At 40.5% G+C, this 23,334-nt stretch overlaps 1 protein-coding gene and 1 long non-coding RNA gene across 4 annotated transcripts in view; one reads left to right on the top strand and one right to left on the bottom strand.

Moving 5' to 3' along the window:
* LOC119498273 (adenylate cyclase type 1-like) overlaps positions 1 to 20,000 on the bottom strand; it is a 50,716-nt gene extending 30,716 nt beyond the window's left edge. For 2 of the 3 annotated variants that reach the window (XM_037786965.1, XM_037786966.1), the window contains exons 1-4: positions 19,389 to 20,000; positions 11,852 to 12,001; positions 11,442 to 11,560; positions 502 to 613 (exon numbers count right to left, since the gene is read on the bottom strand). In XM_037786965.1, coding sequence (XP_037642893.1) covers positions 502 to 613; positions 11,442 to 11,560; positions 11,852 to 12,001; positions 19,389 to 20,000 — 993 coding nt within the window. Of the gene's footprint in view, positions 1 to 501; positions 614 to 11,441; positions 11,561 to 11,851; positions 12,002 to 12,218; positions 12,621 to 19,388 lie in introns of those variants that run through there. The other variant, XM_037786968.1, reaches the window with a different exon arrangement.
* Positions 12,779 to 17,293, top strand: LOC119498279. The gene is made up of 3 exons (XR_005209098.1): positions 12,779 to 12,790; positions 15,856 to 15,861; positions 17,091 to 17,293. It is a non-coding gene; the product is annotated as an uncharacterized LOC119498279 (long non-coding RNA).
* Positions 20,001 to 23,334: the final 3,334 nt, after the last annotated feature.

Here is a 23,334-nt window from a genome sequence, read left to right as displayed (position 1 = left end):
TTGAGAGCGGCTAGATTAAACCGCAGCGGTCAAATTCACAGCAAAAGTTGAGCGGATTTTCAGCACTGAAATCACAAAAGAGTGATATATTGACAGATGGGAGAGCTGAAATCGTTTCTACATGCAAACCAAGAGAGAGATTGGGACAAGTGAGTGTTGTCCCTTCATTCAGTTCGTTCACACGACGAGTGACAAGTGGAGACGAGGTTTAGCCCCGGGTAAATCTGGCCTAGATTAAAGAGGTCTGTCAACTCTTTCCTCAAATGAAGGGCTGGATAATCATATTAAGCATCATATGGGCTTCCAGTATTCACAGTGATATCATGCAAAGCTGGTACAATTGTGGCATGTGCCAGCAGCCTGTGGCCAAAGCAGCACACACATCCTTCGCCATGTCAAAGTTTGGACAAAGTGTACACACAGAGAGGAAAAGAGCAGCTTCTCATGCCAACAGTGGCTGTAATTGAGGGATATGTGTTCAAGGAGAGGAACCAGACTCACCGTGGCAAGCTCATCAAACTTTCCAAACAGCTCATTTAGCAGTTTAACCAGTTCCTGGGCTGTGCACTGGGAGGACAGGATGGTGAAGCCGACTATATCTGCAAACAGGATGCTGCGACAGAGAGAGAGAAAAAGAAGCGTTTCAGTCACTGCAGGTTATTTATAGCAGCATGTATGAAAGAATAAAAAAAAGAAAAAAAAGATTATTGGGTGCCTCATCAGATTAGCTCTCAGGAATTTGTTTTAAATGACATTTAGGAAGCCTGAGCCAAAGTCAATTTGAACATTGTCTTTGGATTTTACAGCAAACTAATCAAACATTCAAATTAATGACCTGCAGCAGCAAAAAAAAAAAAAAAAAGAGAGAGAGAGAGAGAGAGAGAGAGAGCGTGCTCCACGTTCTCTAACTGACTGGCAGTGCAGTCAAGCAGAGCGACTCAAAATAGAAGCGAGAGCATTCTCATGGGGATCAAGGTGGAGAGATGTCCTGTTAGGAGCCATTCTGGGATATATTGCAACCATCAAGGCGCTGTCACCCCTCCAGGTGAACTTGTATTCCCTTTCGACAGTTGGTACATCAGACTGAGAGTGCTTGAGGTTTAAAGTTGAACCGAAATTTTAAAAGAAGTCTAAGAAATCAGCACATTGTGGTGTTTGTTTTGACTTTTGCACTGATATATATATATATATATATATATATCTTTTATTTAACCAGGTGAAAGTCTCATTGAGATTAAAGGGCCAGTGTGGGCATTTAAGGGGATCTATTAGCAGAAATGGAATATATGTTTTCATTAGTGTATAATTACCTGAACCTAAGAATTGTTGTGTTTCGTTAGCTTAGAATGAGCCTTTCATAACTACATAGGGAGCGGGTCCTCTTCGCAGAGTCCGCCATGTTGCACTGCCATGTTTCAACAGAACGGACAAACCAAACACTGGCTCTAGAGAGGGCCTCTCTCGTTTTTACATTACATGAAGGCCACCATAGTTCTCCAACACGCTTGTGAAACTGCGGTAACGTGAGCCGCAGAGTGCAAAACCGTGGTACCACCAGCCGCCATCTGACTTCTGTTGCTCCTAAAGTAGTGTTATTATGGTAAGGATAGCCTCTGAGCGAGATGAACGGCGTTCCCACAGTTTTGAACTCGGCGGCTCTTGTTACCACAGGGAGGAGTGAGCGGAAGGGCACTCAGTTGGTTGCAATCTGCAACCACACCACTAGCTGTCGCCAAAGCCCACACACTGTACCTTTAAAATCTATTTTTTAACATAAACATTATTACAACAATAAATACAAGCAGACAAATAAAACTGTCACACACTACAAGTGAATGAGCCCAATATCCAGTTAATATGCAATACAAAAAACAGTTATAATGCATAAAACAGGTACATTTTAAAACGATTTTAGTGAAAAATTTAAAGGTGCAGTGTGTAGGATTTAGCATCTAGCGGTGAGGTTGCAGATTGAAACCAACTGAAACTTCTCCTATGTGCCAAGCGTGTAGGAGCCGATGCGAAAAAGTGAAAGCTCGAATGGCCCTATCTAGAGCCAATGTTTGTTTTGTCCGTTCTGGGCTACTGTAGAAACATGGCAGCTGGCTCCGTGAAGAGGACCCCGCTCCTTATGTAGATATCAACGGCTCATTCTAAGGTAACGAAAACACAACTCTTATTTTCAGGTGATTATACACTAAAAAAAACATATTTATTATTATATTGTATTTCCACTAATACAGTAGATCCCGCTAAATGCTACACACTGTTCCTTTAAGAGCAATCACATTGACCCAAGTGCTATTTTCACGATCCTTTAAAATGGACTTAAATTCCCCCATAGTAATCAGCTCTGACAGTTTCAGGTCCTTCTATACCAATATTTGTAGAATATTTTGAGAGTGCAGGCCATATTGATTAATTTTTTAATTTTATTTTTTTAACAAATGTATGTACACAGATAAGAAAGAACCAGCCCAAGGAGAGATTGATGTGGTCAGAATTGCAATGACCAAAAAGAAGAAATGTTAAGATTAAATTACTTTTCTGCTGTGATAGCACCTCCTACATTAATGTTCTCCAGGTGGCATGAATTCTTGGTTCCAACTGAAGAGTTGGCGTAATGCAATTGGTCCACTATCTGCGTAGGCGGGCACTAAAAGTGGTTATTAATATCTCTACAGTTCCAACAGCCACACAAGCAGTTAACCAGCTGGGGGGCTAATGTTGTTAGCCGCCTCTTTTTGCTGTTAGTCCCATCTGTGATTTGAGCACTCCGTATGTTACCCAGTGACTCTGCATGTTAGTTACTGCGTGCCCTCATCCAAACTGCTGAGGTGACCTAGCTGCTGTGACTTTTCACAGTCTAGTTATCTGCCGTCACCACAACTGGACAATGAAATGAACATTGAAAGAGAAATGACAGCTAACGCCAGCTAGACCCCCTCCTTTATATAATGCAGGACAAACACAGCACTGAGTGTGTGAGAGCTGCTGATGAAATAATATGAACCAAAACTAACGTCTAGTGGGAACCAGTGCTATAACGTTAGAAAGTACTAGGGTTTTTTCATATACATGAGCTCGACTCGGTTTGACTTGGCACGTCAGCCCGGCACGACATTTGCATCTTTATTACAACAGGGCTACCTGCTTGAAGGTGGGTGTGTGTGTAGTGGTCAAAGGAGCAGTTGTAAAACAGTGGATAAACACATTTTATTTCCTAAATTTTTCACAATAAAAGTCCCCAGTTATTTTTGCTGCTTGTTCTCTTCCTCTCTGTAGTACTAGTAGACTTGTTTTATTAAGAATAGCCGCTAACGAAGCTCCTCTAATTTGGATAAACATTTAATTTCCTATAGATTCTTCACAAATAAAAGTCCCCCATTATATTATTATTTAAAAGCTTTTATTACTATGATAAGGGGGGCCTTCGAGGGTTGGCCGCGGCCGGCTAGACGTCACCGCAACCTGCTTGGAGGCGGGTTGGGCACACTTTGGCCCGACTCAAGGCCTATAGAAAGGAGGCTGGGTCACGCGTCATATCTCCGGGGGTATAACACATGCGCAGTAAAATCTCGCCTGCACTCGCCGAAGTTGAGCCAATCGCAACGCACGACCGCGACTTCAGTTAAACTGCGCATGTGTTATACCTCATACCCCAAGACCCAATTTCAACCCTTGACTTAGCCTCCTTTCCATAGGCCTTGGCCCGACTCCAGAGATGGTCCATCTCAGGCGCGGCGTGGAACAGCTCGGCGCTCTAAAACTGGTAAGGGAAACCCATATCCGTGTGGCAAGGTTTGACGGTGTGGGCATAAGTACCAATTGTAAAACCCTATTAGGCTTCCACTTCCTGGGTTGGAAGCTAGTTAGCCTATAGCTTGCTTACTTTCTGAGTGAAATACTGAACTGAATAGCATAATGGGTCAGATATCTGTAATTATTAACGGTATATAAGCGTCAAGGGGAAAAAAGGTCTTGTATCAACATTGGTAGACTATAGGGCAACGCTGGCCCTCAAGTGTCAGCCCCCTGCATCAGAGCAGAGCAGGAAGGAGTGCTGGGTGGCAGTGGCGGGTGTGAAGGGGATTAGTCACCAAACTCTGACTGTTCTGTCCAACTTGCATGTCTGCGGCTCCCGCACTGACGGCAGACTGTTCCCTGCATGTGGGCTGGTGTTTTCACAATGTGACAGAGTGATGGATCTCAAACGGGGAGCTGCTAAATGTCATTTTGTTGTCTCACAGATGTCACCGTTAACGAAGGGAAATAGATTCAATTGGTGTGAATGTTTTAATTGCCAACCATCTGTGGCGGACAAATATTTGAAATGTTAAATACTGTGCTAGCGTAAACACTTCAATTCACCGAAAACTCTGAAATCATATTTCGTATCAGTGGACAAAAGAGTGTGCAGACGCAGTCGATGCATCTTTAACGCGTGTAGTGAACAATACAGCAAAGAGCTGGATAAACAGCAGATTGATTTTGACGGCCAGTTATTTAATCCCTCAAACTGACGCATCAGATCTGTTTCAAACTGTCTTGAATGAGCCTTCTTAAAATTTAAACTGCTGATTATAATTTGCACCCAAATGTCTCCAGCCTTCTGTCATTCCCTTCAAAGAACTGACATGTTAACTCACACAAGCTAATTGTAAAATGAATCATCATTTCACAGTCCCACCACCACTGTAGTAATCATTCATAAACCAGCTGCAAATCCAACCATCTTCTCAAGAGGAAATATTTTCTTTGGCAGTTGTGTGAAGAGAGGAAGGTTGGAAACTGCACTATGAAATGTTATATTTGGAGCCGATCACGTGTGCCTTTAGATAGACTGCTGGCTATTAAGAGTAGAGGATTCATTTTGCTTGTGAGGAACAATGCTAATTATTTCAAAGCTCTGCTTTTAAAAATAGCACAGCAGCACTACAACGTCTGCCCGGAGTAGCTCATAGTGCATCTCTCTCTGATGTGATGATACTACACAGGCAAGATAGTGGCCTTCCACACACATTTTAGGATGATCCCTAGAGCTTGCTAACAGACTCCTGCAGTGTGACACATGTCTCAGTTCATGCCTGGGTCATGATATCTGCATGGAGGCAGCAGACTGTGGTGTTTCTGCAATTCTCATGATGACTACATGCCTTCAATTCAAGTGCTCTTTTGTAAGACAGTATTGTATAAATTGTCTCTCCACATTCTTTAATGCTGTCACGTCCACATCCCTTAAAAAAAGCAATACTGGAATCACGGCCCTCATTTGCTCAGCCAATACTGGACTGGAAGCTGATAAATGCGTTATGTGGTAACACAAGTGAAACGTACGCAATTGCAGTCCAACTACAGGCTGCTACTGCTTTCCTAAGGTAGTATTGTTGTGTATATGGAGGAGGATTGAGGCAGACATTTTCATGCAGGCAAACAAAAGTTTTGGGACTTTTCTGGAAGGAAAAGTACGACTGAGGCTCCTACGTGTGGCTGTGCATGAAGCATAAACCAGCCATGACGTGCTGCAGAGAGCATCCCATTTACTGCAGCTATTTGTTATTAGTGCAAGATGTTCTTGGCTGTTTTTACCTCATGTAAACCTCAAGGGGTGGGGATCATGTGAGGACCCATGATGCAATATTATCACAATACTTAAATCACGATACGATCTTATTACGGTTTTAAACATTTTGTGATGGGCTGAGTATTGCGATTTAGATATATTACGATATATTGTGATTTATTACCTTACCTTCAACTGCAAATTATGCAGTTTGTCAACATCTGTTTTATATAATAAGATACAGTTTTGATTCTGTTCATGTCAGAGTTTTCATTCACGTATATGGAGGACAGAGTTCAAGGGACCCTTTTGAAAATGGCCATACCAGTTTTTCCTCACCAAAATGTAGCGTAACTCTGGAGTGTTATTTAGTGTTCTTCCCAACAAGCTAACATGATTGGTACAACCTCTGAAAGACAGAGTAGCAGCCGGATTATTAAGAGTTTATATAATAAAAATCTGTACTTGACGTCCGTCTATTAATACAATATTGCCACGCAAAATATCGCGATACTATGCTGTATTGATTTTTTCCCCCACCCCTATAAAACATATATAAATGTAAATCAGCTTTTATTGTCACACATTGTTTTTTGTACACAGCACAGTGAAATTTACTCTCTGCATTTTACCCATCCTAGAATGAGAAATGGGCAGTTACTATATAGCGCCCAGGGAGCAGTTTTGGGGGTCTGGTGCCTTGTGCAAGGGCACCCCGGCAGTGCCCAGGAGGTGAACTGGCACCTTTCCAGCTACCAGTGCACAGTCCATACTCAGCACGTGCGGGGACTTGAACCAGCGGCCCTCCAGTTCCAAAGCCAGGTTCCCTAACATGCATTTCATTGTCTCCACTTTGATGTGAAGCATGCATGGCGCATATGGGGACTGTGTTCCATTCAAAGTTCAGATCTGATCTCTCAGTCCCTGGTTTACAGAGATACAGAAATCTGCTGTTGTGTTATTACGGTGGCAAACACTGTAAACACGCATTAGTGAAAGGTTTTGCAACTTGCATGTAATATGGGTCAAATGATGCTGGTAAATTCAATATGAGACCCAAAGGTTATGTTAGTAACTGCTTGTTCAGCTCATAAAAATGCTTATGATTAAATACCAACATGAGCAACTTGTCCCAGTCAGCACATCATAAAGGTACATACATCCAGGGATATACATTAAATAGGAGAACACATAAGCTTACTTGGTATAGTATAGCATCCATGTGCGCGAGGACAGGCAATCTAAATCATAAAGACAAATATAAAATACGGGGTGTGTGCTGAGCATGCAGTTGATACCACAAACGTCTGGGGCATATTTTTAACTACACTGCATTACTTTTAATATAGGCTATATGTCTGCATAACGTGAATCTATTTAGACACCCCATGTGCAAAATGTACACATATGAACTGTAAGTGTTGCCAGAGATATTTGACATAGAATTTGCAGATGCATTAAGAATATTTTTCAATGAGTAATCTCACACCTCGAAGGCACCGAGAAGCAGAGGGATCGCAGACCGGGAGCTTCTGTATCTGATTCTGAATGTCAAAACAAACACTGCAGCACTCTTGGCAACAGCTATAAGTTAGTCCAGTCATTGCTTTCACCAAAACTACTGTACTGGACTGCACCGTATTCTCTGCTCAAGGTCAAAATCCTCATCCCCAACTCCAGGTTCTGGCTCAGTAGACTCTATCATCCACAGCAGGCAAATCACAACAACTCAAATGATTAAGCGATGCAATACAAACAGGATTTTTCTTGTGGTAACTACAACTTGTCTAATAATATTGTCTAATTCGACCTCCCTCACACCCTCATCCATTATTTTCTCTCCAATGGCACATATTCGCAGAAAGTTATTCCCTCAATTATCTCCTATTTCCCCCTGTGGGAGGCATGTAGCTATTTTGGCAGATTGTTATTTCAATTTAATCACGTAGCGGAAGACACAAGCCAACTCACGGGTTAACTTTGGATGGGCCCCTCTGGAGCTGCAGTGTGTGGGCAGTGTATGTGCTGACGTCGGGCCAATAAAGGGGCCAACACAGACGAGCATGCAAGATGCTTACAACTAATTTTAGAAGGATAAACTGTAAATTCTTTGTGATAGTGAGTGAGCATCTTCAAACATTACAAAACTAAGCAAACAAGCAGGTCATCTTGGAAATGGTGAAAAATGTCGATCAGTGTTTCCCAAAGCCCAAGATGACGTCCTGAAATGTCTTGTTTTGTCCACAACTCAAAGATATTTAGTTAATTGTGATAGAGGAGTAAAGAAACCAGAAAATATTTAAGAAGCTGGAATCAGAGAAATTTTGTTTCTTCTCTAAAAAGATGACTCAAACCGATTAATCGATTATCAAAATACTTGGCTATTGACAACTAATTGATTAATTAGTTAATAGTTGCAGCTAAAGTTCACCAAAGTTAAACTCCATGTGAATGCGAAGATGTTAATTTGCTTGAATAGAATGGAAGGGAACGGGAGGCGAATGTTAATTTTGCGCATATGCGACCGTACCTTTAAAGCTGAAGTAGGCGAGATTGGAGCAAATATGATTTAAAAAAGTTATTTACTATAAAACGGTCGCTATATCGTGACAGTAGTACATGAAACAGGTAACCTGAAAAAAATCATGTGCCTCTGTTTGCTCCAGTGTCCTCCAGTGCTCCTAACAGCATCTGCAAGATTTCACAGACCGGAGGAAAACAAGCAGTAAGAGCTGATCTGAGGTCTGCTGTCCATTGCTGTCTATGAGAGCCGGCTGTCAATCACTCGCGAACTCCGACCAAACGGTCAAACTAGGCAACGCTGATCAAATATGAATCAATATTATGTTACATTAATGCCTATTTCTCACCTCAAATGTTTTCAGAATCATCTTGTAGTGCACGGTTTAGCTGTAAAATGAGAAAGTTTGTGACGTGGCCACCATTGTGAAATCTGGTGAAGGAACGCCAAGTTCCGGTCACATGACCAGAGCACAGCCAATAGGAAAGCTCTCTCTCTGAAATGACCTGTGATTGGTCAAAGTCTCCCGTCACGGGCTAGATTATTTAAAGCCTGAAAACAGAGCCATGAGGAGGTGCAGAAGTCTGGTTATCTCTCAGAACACTTGAATTACAATATGCTGAAAGGTTATTATGGAATTTTTGCCCAATGATGCCAAATATATACTGCCTACTGCCACTTTAAGGGGGTGCTAAATTATCAAGTGATAAGTCTGAAAGCTCTTTGATTAAAAGAGCGATGTCATATAAACAGCGCATGCTCATAATTCATCACTGTTTTCAATATATATATATATATATTATAAATAATAAAAATGCAATTTATTAGACGTGACTTGATAAACTAACAACAATTCAAGATTAATTACTGTGTTAACTGATATGACATATGTATATATATATATATAAATTTGTCATATCAGTTACTGTATTACATCCCCTCAAAATAATGAAAGTTGATGTCAATATGGGCTATAATATCCCACATATATTGCTAAATAAACTCCAGGTTTCTTACTTTGGAGTCATATTCTTTTTTTTCGTGAGTGATTACTACAATATCCCCATGGCTGGATTTTAATCAGATCAAATACTGCCCACAGTCTCAGAACATAATGAAGAAAACTCTGAGTACATTGTGCACCACACTGTTTACTTTCTAATTACAGTCCACCCAAATCACATAAATCATGTCCGCATCCAGCCTAGATCGCTCTCAAAGGGTGGCGCTATCTGAAGGAGTTCAAGGCACAAAAGCAATCAGCAGAGCTCCGCTGAGATGTGTCCATATTTAACCGCCGTGCGTACACACGGCGTTATGCAACAAGAATTTAGTCTCCATTGCATTTAATCCCCTGTAGCAACTTAATCCTGGGGCTAAGCAAACTCTCCTCCTCAAGCATCCCTACTGCTCTGAGAACACAGAGGAGAGGAGGAAGAGGAGATAAGAGAAGGAAACAAGGAAATGTTGGAGCACGATAAAGGAGATTTAAGAATACATTAATAGTGGGTGATGAAAAGGAAAATGGAAATATCTTATAAATTGCACAGAATGGAGCAGTGAACGTTTTCAAATGCGCTGTTTACCGACAAAGGGCTAAAAGGTCAATCACAGCTAACTAAAGCTGCAGGGGTCAGGAGGTAAAGTGCAAATTTGCACTGGTGACTAAGAGCAGTGACGCAAGTACTGTACTTGAGTACAATTCTGAGGTACAGCTTGTAGTTGATACCTGAGTATTTCCACTTAATGCACTTAATTCTACTCCACTACATTTATCTGAAAGCTGTAGTTATTTTGCAGGTCAAGATTTTACTAGGGCTGCAACTAACGATTATTTTCATTGTCGATTAATCTGTTGATTATTTTCTTCAATTTATCAATTAGTTGTTAGGTCTATAAAATGTCAGAAAATGGTGATAAATGTCGATCAGTGTTTCCCAAAGCCCAAGATGACATCCTCAAATGTCTTGTTTTGTCCACAACTCAAAGATATTCAGTTTACTGTCATAAAGGAGTAAAAAAAACAGAAAATATTCACATTTAAGAAGCTGGAACTTTTTTCTTAAATGCTCAAACCAATTAATCGATCATTCAAATAGTAGTAACTATCCAATTGTATATAAAGTAGTCAGATTAGCTCCCTCTTTACTGGCTACGACATTAAACTTAGGGATGCAGCGATACTGATACTGGAGTGGGAATTGGGCCGATACTGACTCAAACAGCTGGATGGGGGATCGGGACAATGGGGCCAATCTATTCAATTCAGTTCTATGTTTATATACTATATACATACTGGAATTTGAATTCCTGTGTAAATTTTGACCATTTGTTGTTGCATTAAAAGGGTTTACACTTGAGTTGCAATTCCTGTTAATTTTGGTGTTACATTTATTATTTTAATAATAAATAACAATTCAGTAAATTTATATCTATGGATTTATCCGTTACATTTTGTTTTACAAAGTTAGGATAGCGATGTTTGAGTCAAGCGTGATGTTGCCTTACACATAACAGAATGATCCCACTCACTTCCACACAGTAGTGAGTACACAGCTTGTTAATTAAACACTGGTATTAGATCGGATCTGAAGATCTATTTGTCATTCGTCGCGGTTAACAGTTGGGATTCCACAGCCATCAACTTGGAGCAAAAAGTATTGATCATAAGACGGAAAGCATCTCTCCCAAACTGTTGGGAGCTTGGCAACTGTGCGGGACGTTGCATAAGTGCCAGAGGAATCTCCTCCTCACTAAGCATTGCTTAATCTGCCTTTCTCTATTCCCCAGTAGGAACGCTACCCCCAAAAGCCTAGTTTCCCCTGGGGGCTGTCGGGATAAATTGGCATATGCACCGCTGGCATATTAGCCATAACGCAGCAAAAAATATGACCAGATTTGGGTTAGTTCCTTGTTACCCACAAATTATTTTCCTATCATTGCCATCCATATTTAACAAATGGAAAGCGCAACCTAACGTGTTTGGATTCAGTGTTATCAGGACTGATAATAAACAAGCGAGTCAGGGGCGAACCATTCATACTCACTAGGAAGAATTAAATATTTTAGTTTTGCAGCCTCGGGCGGTGTTAATGTTTTAGGACACTGTTGGGTCACATCACACTACATTGTGTAGCCCTCAGTGTTCTCTCCAAAGGACACGTTTGGTCACGTTATTCAGTCCCTTTTAGGGTGCACCATAATGCATTGAGACAGCGTTTATTCCACTATTACAGCTGGAATATAGTGTCTCCAAATACCACTGTTAAAAGTGGTAATAGTTAAGGCAATTCAAGAGGGATTTAATCACCACTGGGATTTGTCTGGAGCTGTGTTGTGCTGATGTGAGGATCCTACCTGACATTGTCATGGCGCTGGATGTAGATTTTGTGAAAGATCCTTTCTGGGGGCTTCAGGAAATCCTCTTTCATCTCCATAGCTACGTTCCTGGGCAACAGACTCATTAGCAGGCGCTCCTGAGCGTTTGTGTGTGTGTGTGTGTGTGTGAAAGAGAGAAGGAGAGAGAGAGAGAACAGATAAAGTAAGTTTAAATATACATTTATACAGTCAAAGTTATCATAGGACAAAGTGTTGGTAGCGATAAGAAATGTGCCAGACAAAAAGGCATGAAATCTAACAGAAATGAATAATGTGTCGAAATGACTCACGGCACAAGAGAGAGAAAGAGAGAGAGGGGAAAAAATAAGAAAAAAACAGACGCACATCTAATTTTACCCCTAGTTTCAGCAGTGCACAGGTGCCTGTACCTGTTTCTCGTTCTCGTCCTCCATGCGGAGTCGCTCTTCAATGCAGTTGCGAGCCTGCAGGAAGGCCTTCCTCTGGGCTCGCTCTGTCAGGATGCGCACAAACAGCCCTGACAGGTTGACACTGGTGAACAGCACTGTGTTGGCAACCAACTGCAAAAAGAAGAAAAAATAAACAGCTTTAATTCTTTGGTACAGTTGTTAAAGACACATACAGTATTAGGAAATCATTAGGAGATGCTGTGAATGTAGACTGTTAATGTATTTTTGTACATGTGTGACGTGAAGAATGATGAAAGAAACGTGAATTTCTATTTTCATGTAGAGAAAATAATCACATCTAAAAGGAGACATATCATGAAAAACTCACTTTTTTCAGTGCTTGTGTTCATACATTTGGGTATCTGGAGTGCCTACCAACACACAAACTGAAAATATGAGAAAATATGCTGGCTCTACACACTGTTTTTCCTCGCTGTCTCTCTCAGACTGCGGCTGAGCGGCTTTCGTTCTTCGGAGGCAGACTATGAAATTAGCAAAATAAAATGACAAAAACAACCTGCGATGTACTCAACCAATCGCCGATAGCCGATATATTCGTCCAATTGCCCAACCCTAATCGGAGTATCTCCACCCACAGCATGAGAACTACCTTTGCAAAGGTGCACCATATTTTTCTCGCAAGCCAATCAGAGCAGACTAGACTTTTTCAGAAGGGGGTCTTAAAGAGACTGGCGCTAAAACCGAGCGTTTCAGACAGAGGATGAATACAGTTATATTCAGATAGTATGAGAAAAATAATGTCTTTTTTGAACATCTAGAGCATGTAAACATGATCTAGTAGAAACCCAAAACACAAGTATGAACCTGAAAATGACCACGATAGGCCCCCTTTAAATATGTAATTTGATTGTTTTTCTGTGTTTGTACGTTTGTCTGTGTGTATTAGCACACAGTACGTTGTTATATGTATGTATTTAGTAAAATATATGCACATACGCATGTACAATTGCGAATTGAAGCGTGTCCCTACTTTTGAGGTCTTGAAACTGGAGATTAGGTATCCCAAATAGGCCCTTCAGAGGTTAAAGTAGAATTAAATCAGTCTTTTTATTTCCTCATAGGTATTTTTGTATGCTTTTGTGTGGCCTCATTACCTTGTGTATCTTTTTATATATTTTTTATATATTTATTGTTATTTCTTAATGTCATTATTTTTGTGATTAATTGTGTTTTAGTGCCTTTCTTTTCCTATCTATTGTGTGTGCATCTATTGATTTGGCTGACAAGCTGCTGCATACAATTACAATTGCAGGGATGAATAAAGTTGTATTCATTTGAATAATAATCTATACCATTATTAACTATCACATTTGGAGTATACACTGTACTGTATGTGACATCCTCCTATATGAGAGATGGGTGAGAGGGTGGTGATGGGGCCTAGCATTTCTCTATTTCGGGGTCTGTGACATTAAAGCGTTTGAGAATCACTGCTCTGGTTCATCCATCACAGTAGATGCACAGCAGCATGACTGCGTCAACCTTGTGCAGGACACAAAGGAAAGAGAGTTTTTTTTTTGTACTTAACTTGAGGTCAGCTGGCTTTGACTTTGTATACAAACCAAACAAGGTGCTATATCCACCTCTAGAGTGTACACTAGCAAGCTGTTACCCTGGGCAGTAATTATATATTCATAAGAATAAAGCAATTAATATCTCCGGTCATTCATCACGAGTGTTTCCTACAGCTAGAGTCAATGATGGAGCATATTTGACCTCAAGAAAATCCATAACAAATTACTTTACGCTTCACACTGTCAAAGTTTCATATGATATACTGTACACACCAGCTCTCAAATTTAACAAACTTGTATTGCCACAGTAAGGCATGTTTCCCAGTCCAATGAATAATGGATTTCCTTGAAAAGACTGTTTTTGGCAGCAGCAGTCTGTCTTTGTGCTTTGGCAGCAGAGCTGGCAAGCATCGACATGTTCAAACGATGCTCAAGTTACTTTACAGCCTCGAGTAAGTAAATGTGGACATCTGAGATGAGTGGCGTAAAACACTCATCTGCCTTATCTGTGTGGTGATAACTAGGGATGGGACCATATAGGGTTTTATCGCAGATCGCAATAAACAGCGATCACAATAAGTTGGTGGCGGGGAATTTCTATTATCAGGATAAATCGTGAATATTGTCATGAGTGACTTGAAAACGCTGTTTAGCTCGCTATCATGATAGAGAAGTGAAAAATACAGCCTGATTTAAAAAACAAATTATCATGTATCATCCTTTATTTACGCAGGGGGACCTTATGATTTATGATTACATTATTTAAAAAAAAGATGTGTCCTTTCTGTGACGCAATACAAATATTTGTTTCTTGACAAAATGTAAGATAAGGCGATTAAAGTATATTTTAGTGCCATTTTAGGAGTTTTAAGCATATTTTGATGATTATCGGGATAATATTGTAAAACTATTTTGGACAGGATAAATGTGACATGAAGTTTTCACATCGTCCCATGCCTAGTGATAACCCCAATTTGCCTTCAGATGGCAATATCTGATCTTAGTGCGCTATACTCAAACTTGCAGCTATTTTACTGTCAGTAACGTGCAGTTGCAAGTTTTCCTTGTTTATAGCAGTCACTATAGTTATATGGTGTGAATGTGCTTTGGGATTTAAGATAATAGTTGTTCAGTGTCCAGTGTAAGCTTTATCTAAACATGCAAGGTTGTAAACTAATGTTATATAGCATGTTATTACTCCCAACTCTTTGATGCATCAATAAGATATGGCACTAAAAAGAGTGTATATTATAGACAGACACAATTTGATCAGTGGAGCAGTGGTTCCAAACCTTTTTTCTCAAGGGACCCTTTTTTATCATTGAGTAAACTGACGACCCCTGACTAGGCGACATATTTTAAGGATATTTCATATTATATTCAATGCATAACAATAGCAGTATAGAACAACTGATGGACTGCACAATTAACCCGAATAGTGAACGCAATAACTGCAGGAAGAGCAGATTATTTTCTGTGAATATTGCATCAGAGATGAGTTTTCCTGTTATTTTTAGGAACTTTTCATTTTTAACAATCATACATACTTAATAGGCTTCTTCTTTTTTGACAAATTCAGTGTTTCCTTCTCCCTGACTCTTGGCCATTGTTCTATCAGCTCTTTGGTTGTTTTAACAGTGTATTTTTCTAATGCAGGACGAGGCTGTTTAGCAGGGAGGGGAGACTCTATGAATATAGCTTGGGTTCAGGTTTTCACCGTGCCCTTATCCTGTTTATATAATAATCCAAACTTTATAAACTACAATTTCATTTAGATTTCTTCACAGAAATGAATTAAATCCTGAGATATCGGTCAACTGTATGTATTTTTTTAAAAGTTGTTTTACACCCCTTTAGAATCAGGAAGGCCTGGTGACCCCTAATGGTGGTCGGGCACCCCAGATTGGGAACCAGTACAGTAGATAGCAAGACAACTGAAGAGTAGGGACTAGTAATAACCTATTTTTCAAGTAATATTCCATGCTTGCTTCAGTGCTAAGATATTTCAGGTAGACTGAGCCATGAAAGCAGACTGTGGGCTGAGTGCCTGGGACCTAGGTGGGTGGCTGGTGCAAGCCTGGGCCGAGCGAGGTCATGCCACACAGCTCAGCTCTAAGCTTAATGGATTAGCTATCTCTGGTAGTACAGCTAACCCTGTCCTTCACATGGCAATGCAGGTATCTCATAGCCTACATACAGGAAAACAATCTCCTCTACAAATACGCTGTCATCATCCGAGGGCGCGATGAACTGATCGCATCTCAATTTCATTTCTACACAATCTTCCATGTCATATACAGTATATGCTGCACGGGGAGGCAGACAGACATGTTCCACTACACCCCTGGAGGGTTTGACTGATGTGACATATCTCCTTTCCTCACACCTGATGACAGTCAGAAATGTGAGTGTGTTTCATTTGTGATAGAGAAAAAGGTACAAAGATATAAATGCGAAGAGAGCGGTGTACCAATTTCTATTTCGGCTCGGAAATGACATGAATGACGGTGCCCTCTTTTTCCATAACTGAAGCATATAGTGTGGTGAAAGTGTGGTGTGTGTGTGTGCCCCTCTGTTTGCCCTACTTCTGGTGCTAGCAGGATGTCACTCTGGTTCTTCATTCCCAGCCAGGCTCCTTTGGGCATGAATCACATCCCCAGGGAAACAGTCATGCAGACTGCTTTGCTCATTCATTTTTTTCCCTCTTTGTTTGTTTTCTTTTTAGGGGGCTACAGGTATGCATCACCACTGCTATGGCCAATACAATACTTCACCATGACTGAACCTCTGCATAAATATGTAGACTTACTTACAGGTAGGGCTGCCCCCTCTTTGTCGTTTATTTAGATTATAACAGGTCGTTTTGGTCCTATATATTGCTTTGATATCTTTGTAAACTGAATACTTTTGAGGTTTGGACATTTAAGATGTCATTTGGGAAATTATGAGAGGCATTTTTCTAACATTTTATGGACCAAATAATGACTCAAAAAACAATATATAGTAAAAATAATTGTTAGTTTCAGACTAGTTGATATTATGGCTGCCACCTCTTAGTCGATTAGTCGACTAATTGGTTGTTTTGGTCTTAGTCGACTAAGATTTCTTTAGTCGACTAGTAATTGTTTATGCTTTTTTCACGCTGAATGTCTTATTTCCAAGAAACTTGTGAGCACATCTCTGGTAAACACAAGATTTAAAGTGGTGCTTTTGTGTGATTCTTTGTGGAGAAACTCAGTTTTACAGATCTGTCGATTAAATCAACTAATCCATTAATCGACAAAAGTGTTGATCGACTAAGAATTTCTTTGGTCGAGAACAGTCCTACTAGCTATTTGTTTTGACTGTAGACGTGTTTGAAGTTAAACTATAGAGGTCTATAGCAGGGAGGCGAATCCTATGTGAAATACATCTAAATATTTAAAACAGCCTCTGTAAAAGTCAATATTTGGTCCACCATCTTGAAACAACACCTCCCTCTTTTTGAGGAGGTGCAAAAATATGTTGATAACTACTGACTTAGAGTAAAGTGACACTGGCTAATTTGTATAGAGAGGCGAAGTCCCGCCTCTTCCGGTGGACCACCATGGGACCTTATTTCAGAAAAAATAGGAACGGTAGTCAACGGCAATTTGTTGATTTAAAAGATAATTTTGCAAGTCAAGAAAGTCGCAGTTTGTTGTAAATCTGTTGAAGTATAAGACTGTGAAAGTACATAATTAGAAAGACGACACACCCAAAAGTTGCGTATAAGTGACGTTTCTCTCGCTGAAGCAATACGATGCCTGTGTGTTTCGTCCTGGGATGAACTCACACCAGCGATGGGTCTCGCTTGTTCTTTCTCATTCTGGGTTAAACAACTAATCGATTCATCGAGAAAATAATCAACATATACATTTTTAATGACGTATATTGTGCGAGACAAGAAATGAAGTTCACTGAGCGGTTTCACACAAAACTAAATGATACCATGGCAAAGCTGTGAATTTCTTGACTTGCAAAAAATTATCTTTTAAATTGACAAACATCATAATGTGAGATTCATGCCGCAATTCCAATGGGGGTCAAAAAATTACTTCCAGTACATATTTTTATCCGAAATAATGTCCCATGGGGTCCACCGGAAGGGGCGGGACTTCGCCTCTCTATATCCCCAGAGGGAAATGTAGACCAAATCGTTTAAATCAACTAATCGAATCGAGTCGACTAAGAATTTCTGATATTGTAGTATATTTAGGGAGGGGGGCGAGAAAAAAAGTGACCAAGCAGAAATTCACACCATTCATGTGTTTGTCCACCAGACTTCCGGAAGTCCAACCACAGGGAGCTGTCTGTACAGTATACTTAATGTACTATAGATGCAGCTATTATGAGTCTATTAATGGTAAAAAAAAAAGAAAACTTTACGTGCAGCACATGTATCATCTTGTTGCTAAATAATAATTAATGTGCTGCTAAAGACATGACAATCCAGAGGACAGATGGTCATTTTGTAATGGGTTATGTATGAATAATTGTGATGTGTTTTGTTTTGTTTTTTTGTCTGATGGCTCTTACTTGTATGTCTGTCTGTGGTAATAGTATGTCTATTGTATGTGTACTTTTTCTCAAACTGAGCTGCCTATGGATGCAAAATTAATGCCAGTGCAAACTGACATTAAGTTGTATTGTATCGTATCATATCGTATATGTGAGATTCATGCCATAATTCCATTGGGGTTAAAAAAAATTACTACCATACATATTTTTTCCCAAAATAATGTCCCATGGGGTCCACCGGAAGGGGCGGGACTTCCCCTCTCTATTATCCCCAGAGGGAAATGTAAATCAAATCGATTAAATCAACTAATCGAATCGAGTCGACTAAGAATTTCTGATATTGTAGTATATTTAGGGAGAGGGCGTAAAAAAAGTGACCAAGCAGAAATTCACACCACTCATGTGTTTGTCCACCAGACCCTTTAAGATCAAGATCTAAAACTCTTCTTCATGGGATGTCACTTATTGATCCTGTTGCTAATGTGTTGACATGAGGCATTGTTGTCGTCCTTGTCTTTTTTTTATATATTTACTGTATTGTTATTGTCATTATTATATATATATTGTCCTAATTGTTTGTTATCACTATTATGTAGTCATATTATTTCTTTATATTAATATTGTCTCTAGGTGGAGGCTTCAGATAAGCCCATTGGGTTTTTTGCCTCTTCCTGCACCGTATATTATTCAGTTATTTTTTTTTTTTTGTAATGTTGTAACGTCTTAAATTGTGCAAAAAACAAATAAGCAAATAAACAAGAATAACACTTTTTGTCAAATTTGATCAAAAGCAAAATCACCATCAAGTCCAACCACATGGGCGCTGTCCATGGTGCTGAACCCCAAGTGTGTTTCACTGCATGGGCCTGTACAGTATGCTAAAATTATTATTATTATGAGCCTATTAATGGTAACAAACAACAACAACAACAAATTACTACCATACATATTTTTTTCCCAAAATAATGTCCCACGGGGTCCACCAGAAGGGGCGGGACGTCACCTCTCTATTATCATTATCATTATTATTATTGTAGTATATTTAGGGAGAGGGGCGAGAAAAAAAAAGTGACCAAGCATAAAAATCCCACCATTCATGTGTTTGTCCACCAGACTTTTTAACATCAAGATCTAAGAAAATTCTTCTTCATGGAGGGATGTCACTTATTGATCCTGCAGGCTGTGTTGACATGAGGCATTGTTGTAAACAAGAATAACACTTTTTTGTCAAATTTGATCAAAAGCAAAATCACCATCAAATCCAACCACATGGGAGCTGTCCATGGTGCTGAACCCCAAGTGTGTTTCACTGCATGGGCCTATAGATGCAGCTATTATGATTATTATTATTATGAGCCTATTAATGGTAAAAAACAACAACAACAACAACTTAAACGTGCAGCACACATGTATAGCCTACGTACCGTCCTCCAGAGTTTCTGCGTCTTCGCCGTGACAGAAGTGGCGGTCACAATCAAGTGCGAGACGGACACCATTACTCCAAACACGACCGCCAGCAGCGTCCGCACAGGTAGCAGCGCGTAGGCGACGAAGGTGACCAGGATGAGCTGCCACACGCCCTGCTCCGGAGACGTCGGCGGCTCAATGCCCATCGCGCCCAGCGAGAAGGGGCAGCAGAGGAAGGAGAAGGTGAAGCCGAAGAGCAGCGCCAGGTTGACGATCTGCTGCAGCTGAGTCACCTGCAGGTACTTGACGTTAGTTACGATGAAGAGGGACACGAAGACGACGCAGTGCACCGGATGGGACCCCTTGGAGATAGTGATGCTGCTGGGGCCGGACAGCAGCTCCACCACGGCCAGCGTGGAGGACATGAAGATGAGCACCGCCAGGGCTTTCAGGGTGGACGTCTGCTCCAATTTCAGGTTGTAGTTGTGGAAGAGAGACTCGAGCTCCTTGCAGTCGAACTCGTCCTCGCAGGCGATGGTTGTCAAAGGGACGCCGGTCGGACAGTGACTTCTCTTCCGCCTGGTTTTGACTTTCTGAAACGGTATTTCCTCCATGTCAGTGCCATTCATAAACTGAATACCTGCTCTCACGGCTCGGGGGGGGGGGTCAAACGTGGAGTAACCGGATCACCACCACCACAAAAACCGACAACAGACACCAGGAGACCCGAAAAAGACGCGCGGCACAGCAGGCGTCCCAGAGATATAACCGGAGACTGGTGGCCGGTGGCCACAGACGCGCGCTCTCCAAACACTATCCACAGGTTGAATGGTGTTTTTCGGAGAGATCGGACACCAAAGAAAGCTTCATATTTCCTCTTGGTCTCTGTTCTGTTTTTGCACCAAAAAAAAAAAATCTTCTTTAGCTTTCGTTTGCGCGCCACATGAAGAAGAGCAAGCAAGCAGCAAGCGCACACGACGTCTAGTTCTCAGATGGGTAAAAGCTTTTTTTTTTTTTTTTTTTTGTGCGAGAGGCTCAGATAGGATCACGCCTGCGCATTATGAGGTGAAGATAAGACAGGTTCTCAGCTACTCAACACACACACACACAGTCAAGACACAGATTTGACTGCTTGCAGAGCTCCCCTCTACCAAGTGTGACACACAACATACATCATCCATAATGTCATTTCTTCTTCCTCCTCCTACACATGTTTCCATCATTTAAGCCTGCATGTGCAATCTAATTTTTGGAAACATATATTGATTCATTTCCTGTCTCCCCTGAGAGAAAAAAAAAAAGATGCACAGTTAATACTCCTGTATATATCAGTGTTTTCAGACCACGATTCATGAATTTCTCACTGTGTTCAGCTGACACACACACACATGGGGATAACATGCATGCCATTCATAAAAAAAGAAAGATGCACAGTTAATACTGTACTCCCTGTGTATATCAGTGTTTTCAGAACACGATTCATGAATTTCTCATTACTGTATTCGGCTGGCACACACATGGGATAATAACATGCATGCCATTCATCATAGGATGTCTGTGTGTTGCCAGTCCTCACCATCAGCACCCTCTTGGCATTCAGGGAGGGGGGGGGGGCGGTGGTGTCTCGTTCATTATACCAGGGGAAGATTAGTCATCCGTCACAGGCCGTGTCGTTGCCATGACCCCGTCGGTGCCAGGGATGGGTGGAAAGAAAGTGACAGATGGATGGCCCATGCCAAAGTCCAGCACTCTCTACTCTCCCATGCTATATACCAGGACACTCAGACGCCTCCCTACTCTCTCTCTCTCTCTCTCTCCTAGCTTTCACTGATCTCACTCAGCAGAATGAGTGTATACAGTCTGACAGGTAAACAGAGACAGAAATGGATGGGGTGTATAGTGGAAAGAGAAACAGACAGAGAAATAAAGTATCTGGCAGCAAATTCAGAGACAAAAAAAAGAAGCAGTTCTCAATAGAAGACCAGTCTGGCCACAGAGAGGCATCATGAGAAAAGTAAGACATATGAGAGCTGTCAATCAATTCAAATATTTAATCACGATTAATCTCATGATTGTCCATAGTTAATCATGATTAATCGCAAATTAATCACACATTTTTTTATCTGTACAAAATGTACCTTAAAGGAAGATTTGTCAAGTAGTTAATACTCTCATGGCAGTGGACAAATATGCTTGCTTTATGCAAATGTTTGTATATATTTATTATTGGAAATCAATTAACAACACAGAACAATGAAAAATATTGTCCAGAAACCCTCACAGGTACTGCATTTAGAATAACAAATATGCTCAAGTCATAAAAAGGCAAACTCAAGCCAGACAGGCAACAACAGCTGTCAGTGTGTCAGTGTGCTGACTTGACTATGACTTGCCCCAAACTGCATGTGATTATCATAAAGTGGGCATGTCTGTAAAGGGGAGACTCGTGAATAGAACCCATTTTCGTTCACATATCTTGAGGTCAGAGGTCAAGGGACCCCTTTGAAAATGGCCATGACAGTTTTTCCTCGCCAAAAGTTAGCGTAAGTTTGGAGCGTTATTTATCCTCCTTCACGACAAGCCAGTATGACATGGTTGGTACCAATCGATTCTTTAGGTTTTTATAGTTTCAAATGATGCCAGTATCTTCCCGCTACAACCTCCAAAAGATCGATATTGCAAATCACGTTAATGCGCTAAAACAATTAATGGCGTTAATGCGTTACTATCGCATTAACTTTGGCAGCCCTAATTCAAACACATCTGAGCACAAAAAGCTTGAGTGAGTCGATGCTGTAGTAGAGCCGAAACGATTAGTAGATTAATCGATTAGCAAACATTGACAGAAAATGAATCTGTGTTATCGAGCAAAAACGTCCCCGAGCTTGTCAAATGTGAGGATTCACTGCTTTTTTCTGTTTGATATCATTGTAAACTGAATACTTGGACTAATAAGATGTCATTTGGGAAAATTCTGAGAGGCACTTTTCGGACATTTTATTGACCAAACAATTAGAGCTGCAATGATTAATCGATTAGTTGCCAACTATTAAATCAATCACCAACTATTTTGATAATCGATTAATCGGTTTGAGTCATTTTTTAAGAAAAAAAAGTCAAAGTTCTCTGTTTCCAGCTTCTTAAATGTGAACATTTTCTGGTTTTGTTACTCCTCTATGACAATAAACTGAATATATTTGAGTTGTGGACAAAACAAGACATCTGAGGACGTCACCTTGGGCTTTGCGAAACACTGATCGACATTTTTCACCATTTTTCTGACATTTTATAAACCAAACAACTAATCGATTAATCGAGAAGATAATCAACATATTAATTGACAATGAAAATAATCGTTAGTTGCAGCCCTAATCTGAACACATCTGAGCACAAAAAGCTCGAGTGAGTTGATGCTGTATTAGAGCCGAAACGATTAGTAGATTAATCGATTAGCAAACATTGACCGAAAATGAATCTGCATTATCACGCAAAAACGTCCCAGAGCTTCACAAATGTGAGGACTCACTGCTTTTTTCTGTTCGATATCAATATAAACTGAATACTTTTGGAGTTTGGACTTTTAAGATGTCATTTGGGAAATTATGAGAGGCAGACATTTTATAGACCAGAGATAGAAATATTATATAACATTAGTTATCAAAAGAAGATCACATAGAATAGCCTAAATGTGTGTGTGATTTGGTTAAAGAGACAGTTCAGATGCAGTAGTTTTGGGGAATTCTATTGTTTTCCCCACTTTCCCAGAGTCAGAAACTAATGAATGCCTTAGGACAGACCTTTGTTATGTATTTGGTGTTGTCAGAAGTTATGTCAAACAGCAATATTAAGCTATTTTGGCTCAACAACATAATCATGATCCCATACACATCCAGGGTTGAGCGAAACTAAGCAAGTAGGGGGGCGCCTTTTCTAAGCTGGAGGCTTAGAGGGGAGGCCCACAGT

This window comes from Sebastes umbrosus, chromosome 12 (assembly GCF_015220745.1).
Source record: "Sebastes umbrosus isolate fSebUmb1 chromosome 12, fSebUmb1.pri, whole genome shotgun sequence".
Taxonomy (NCBI): Eukaryota; Metazoa; Chordata; class Actinopteri; order Perciformes; family Sebastidae; genus Sebastes; species Sebastes umbrosus.
This window is presented reverse-complemented; position numbering and strand designations above follow the sequence as displayed.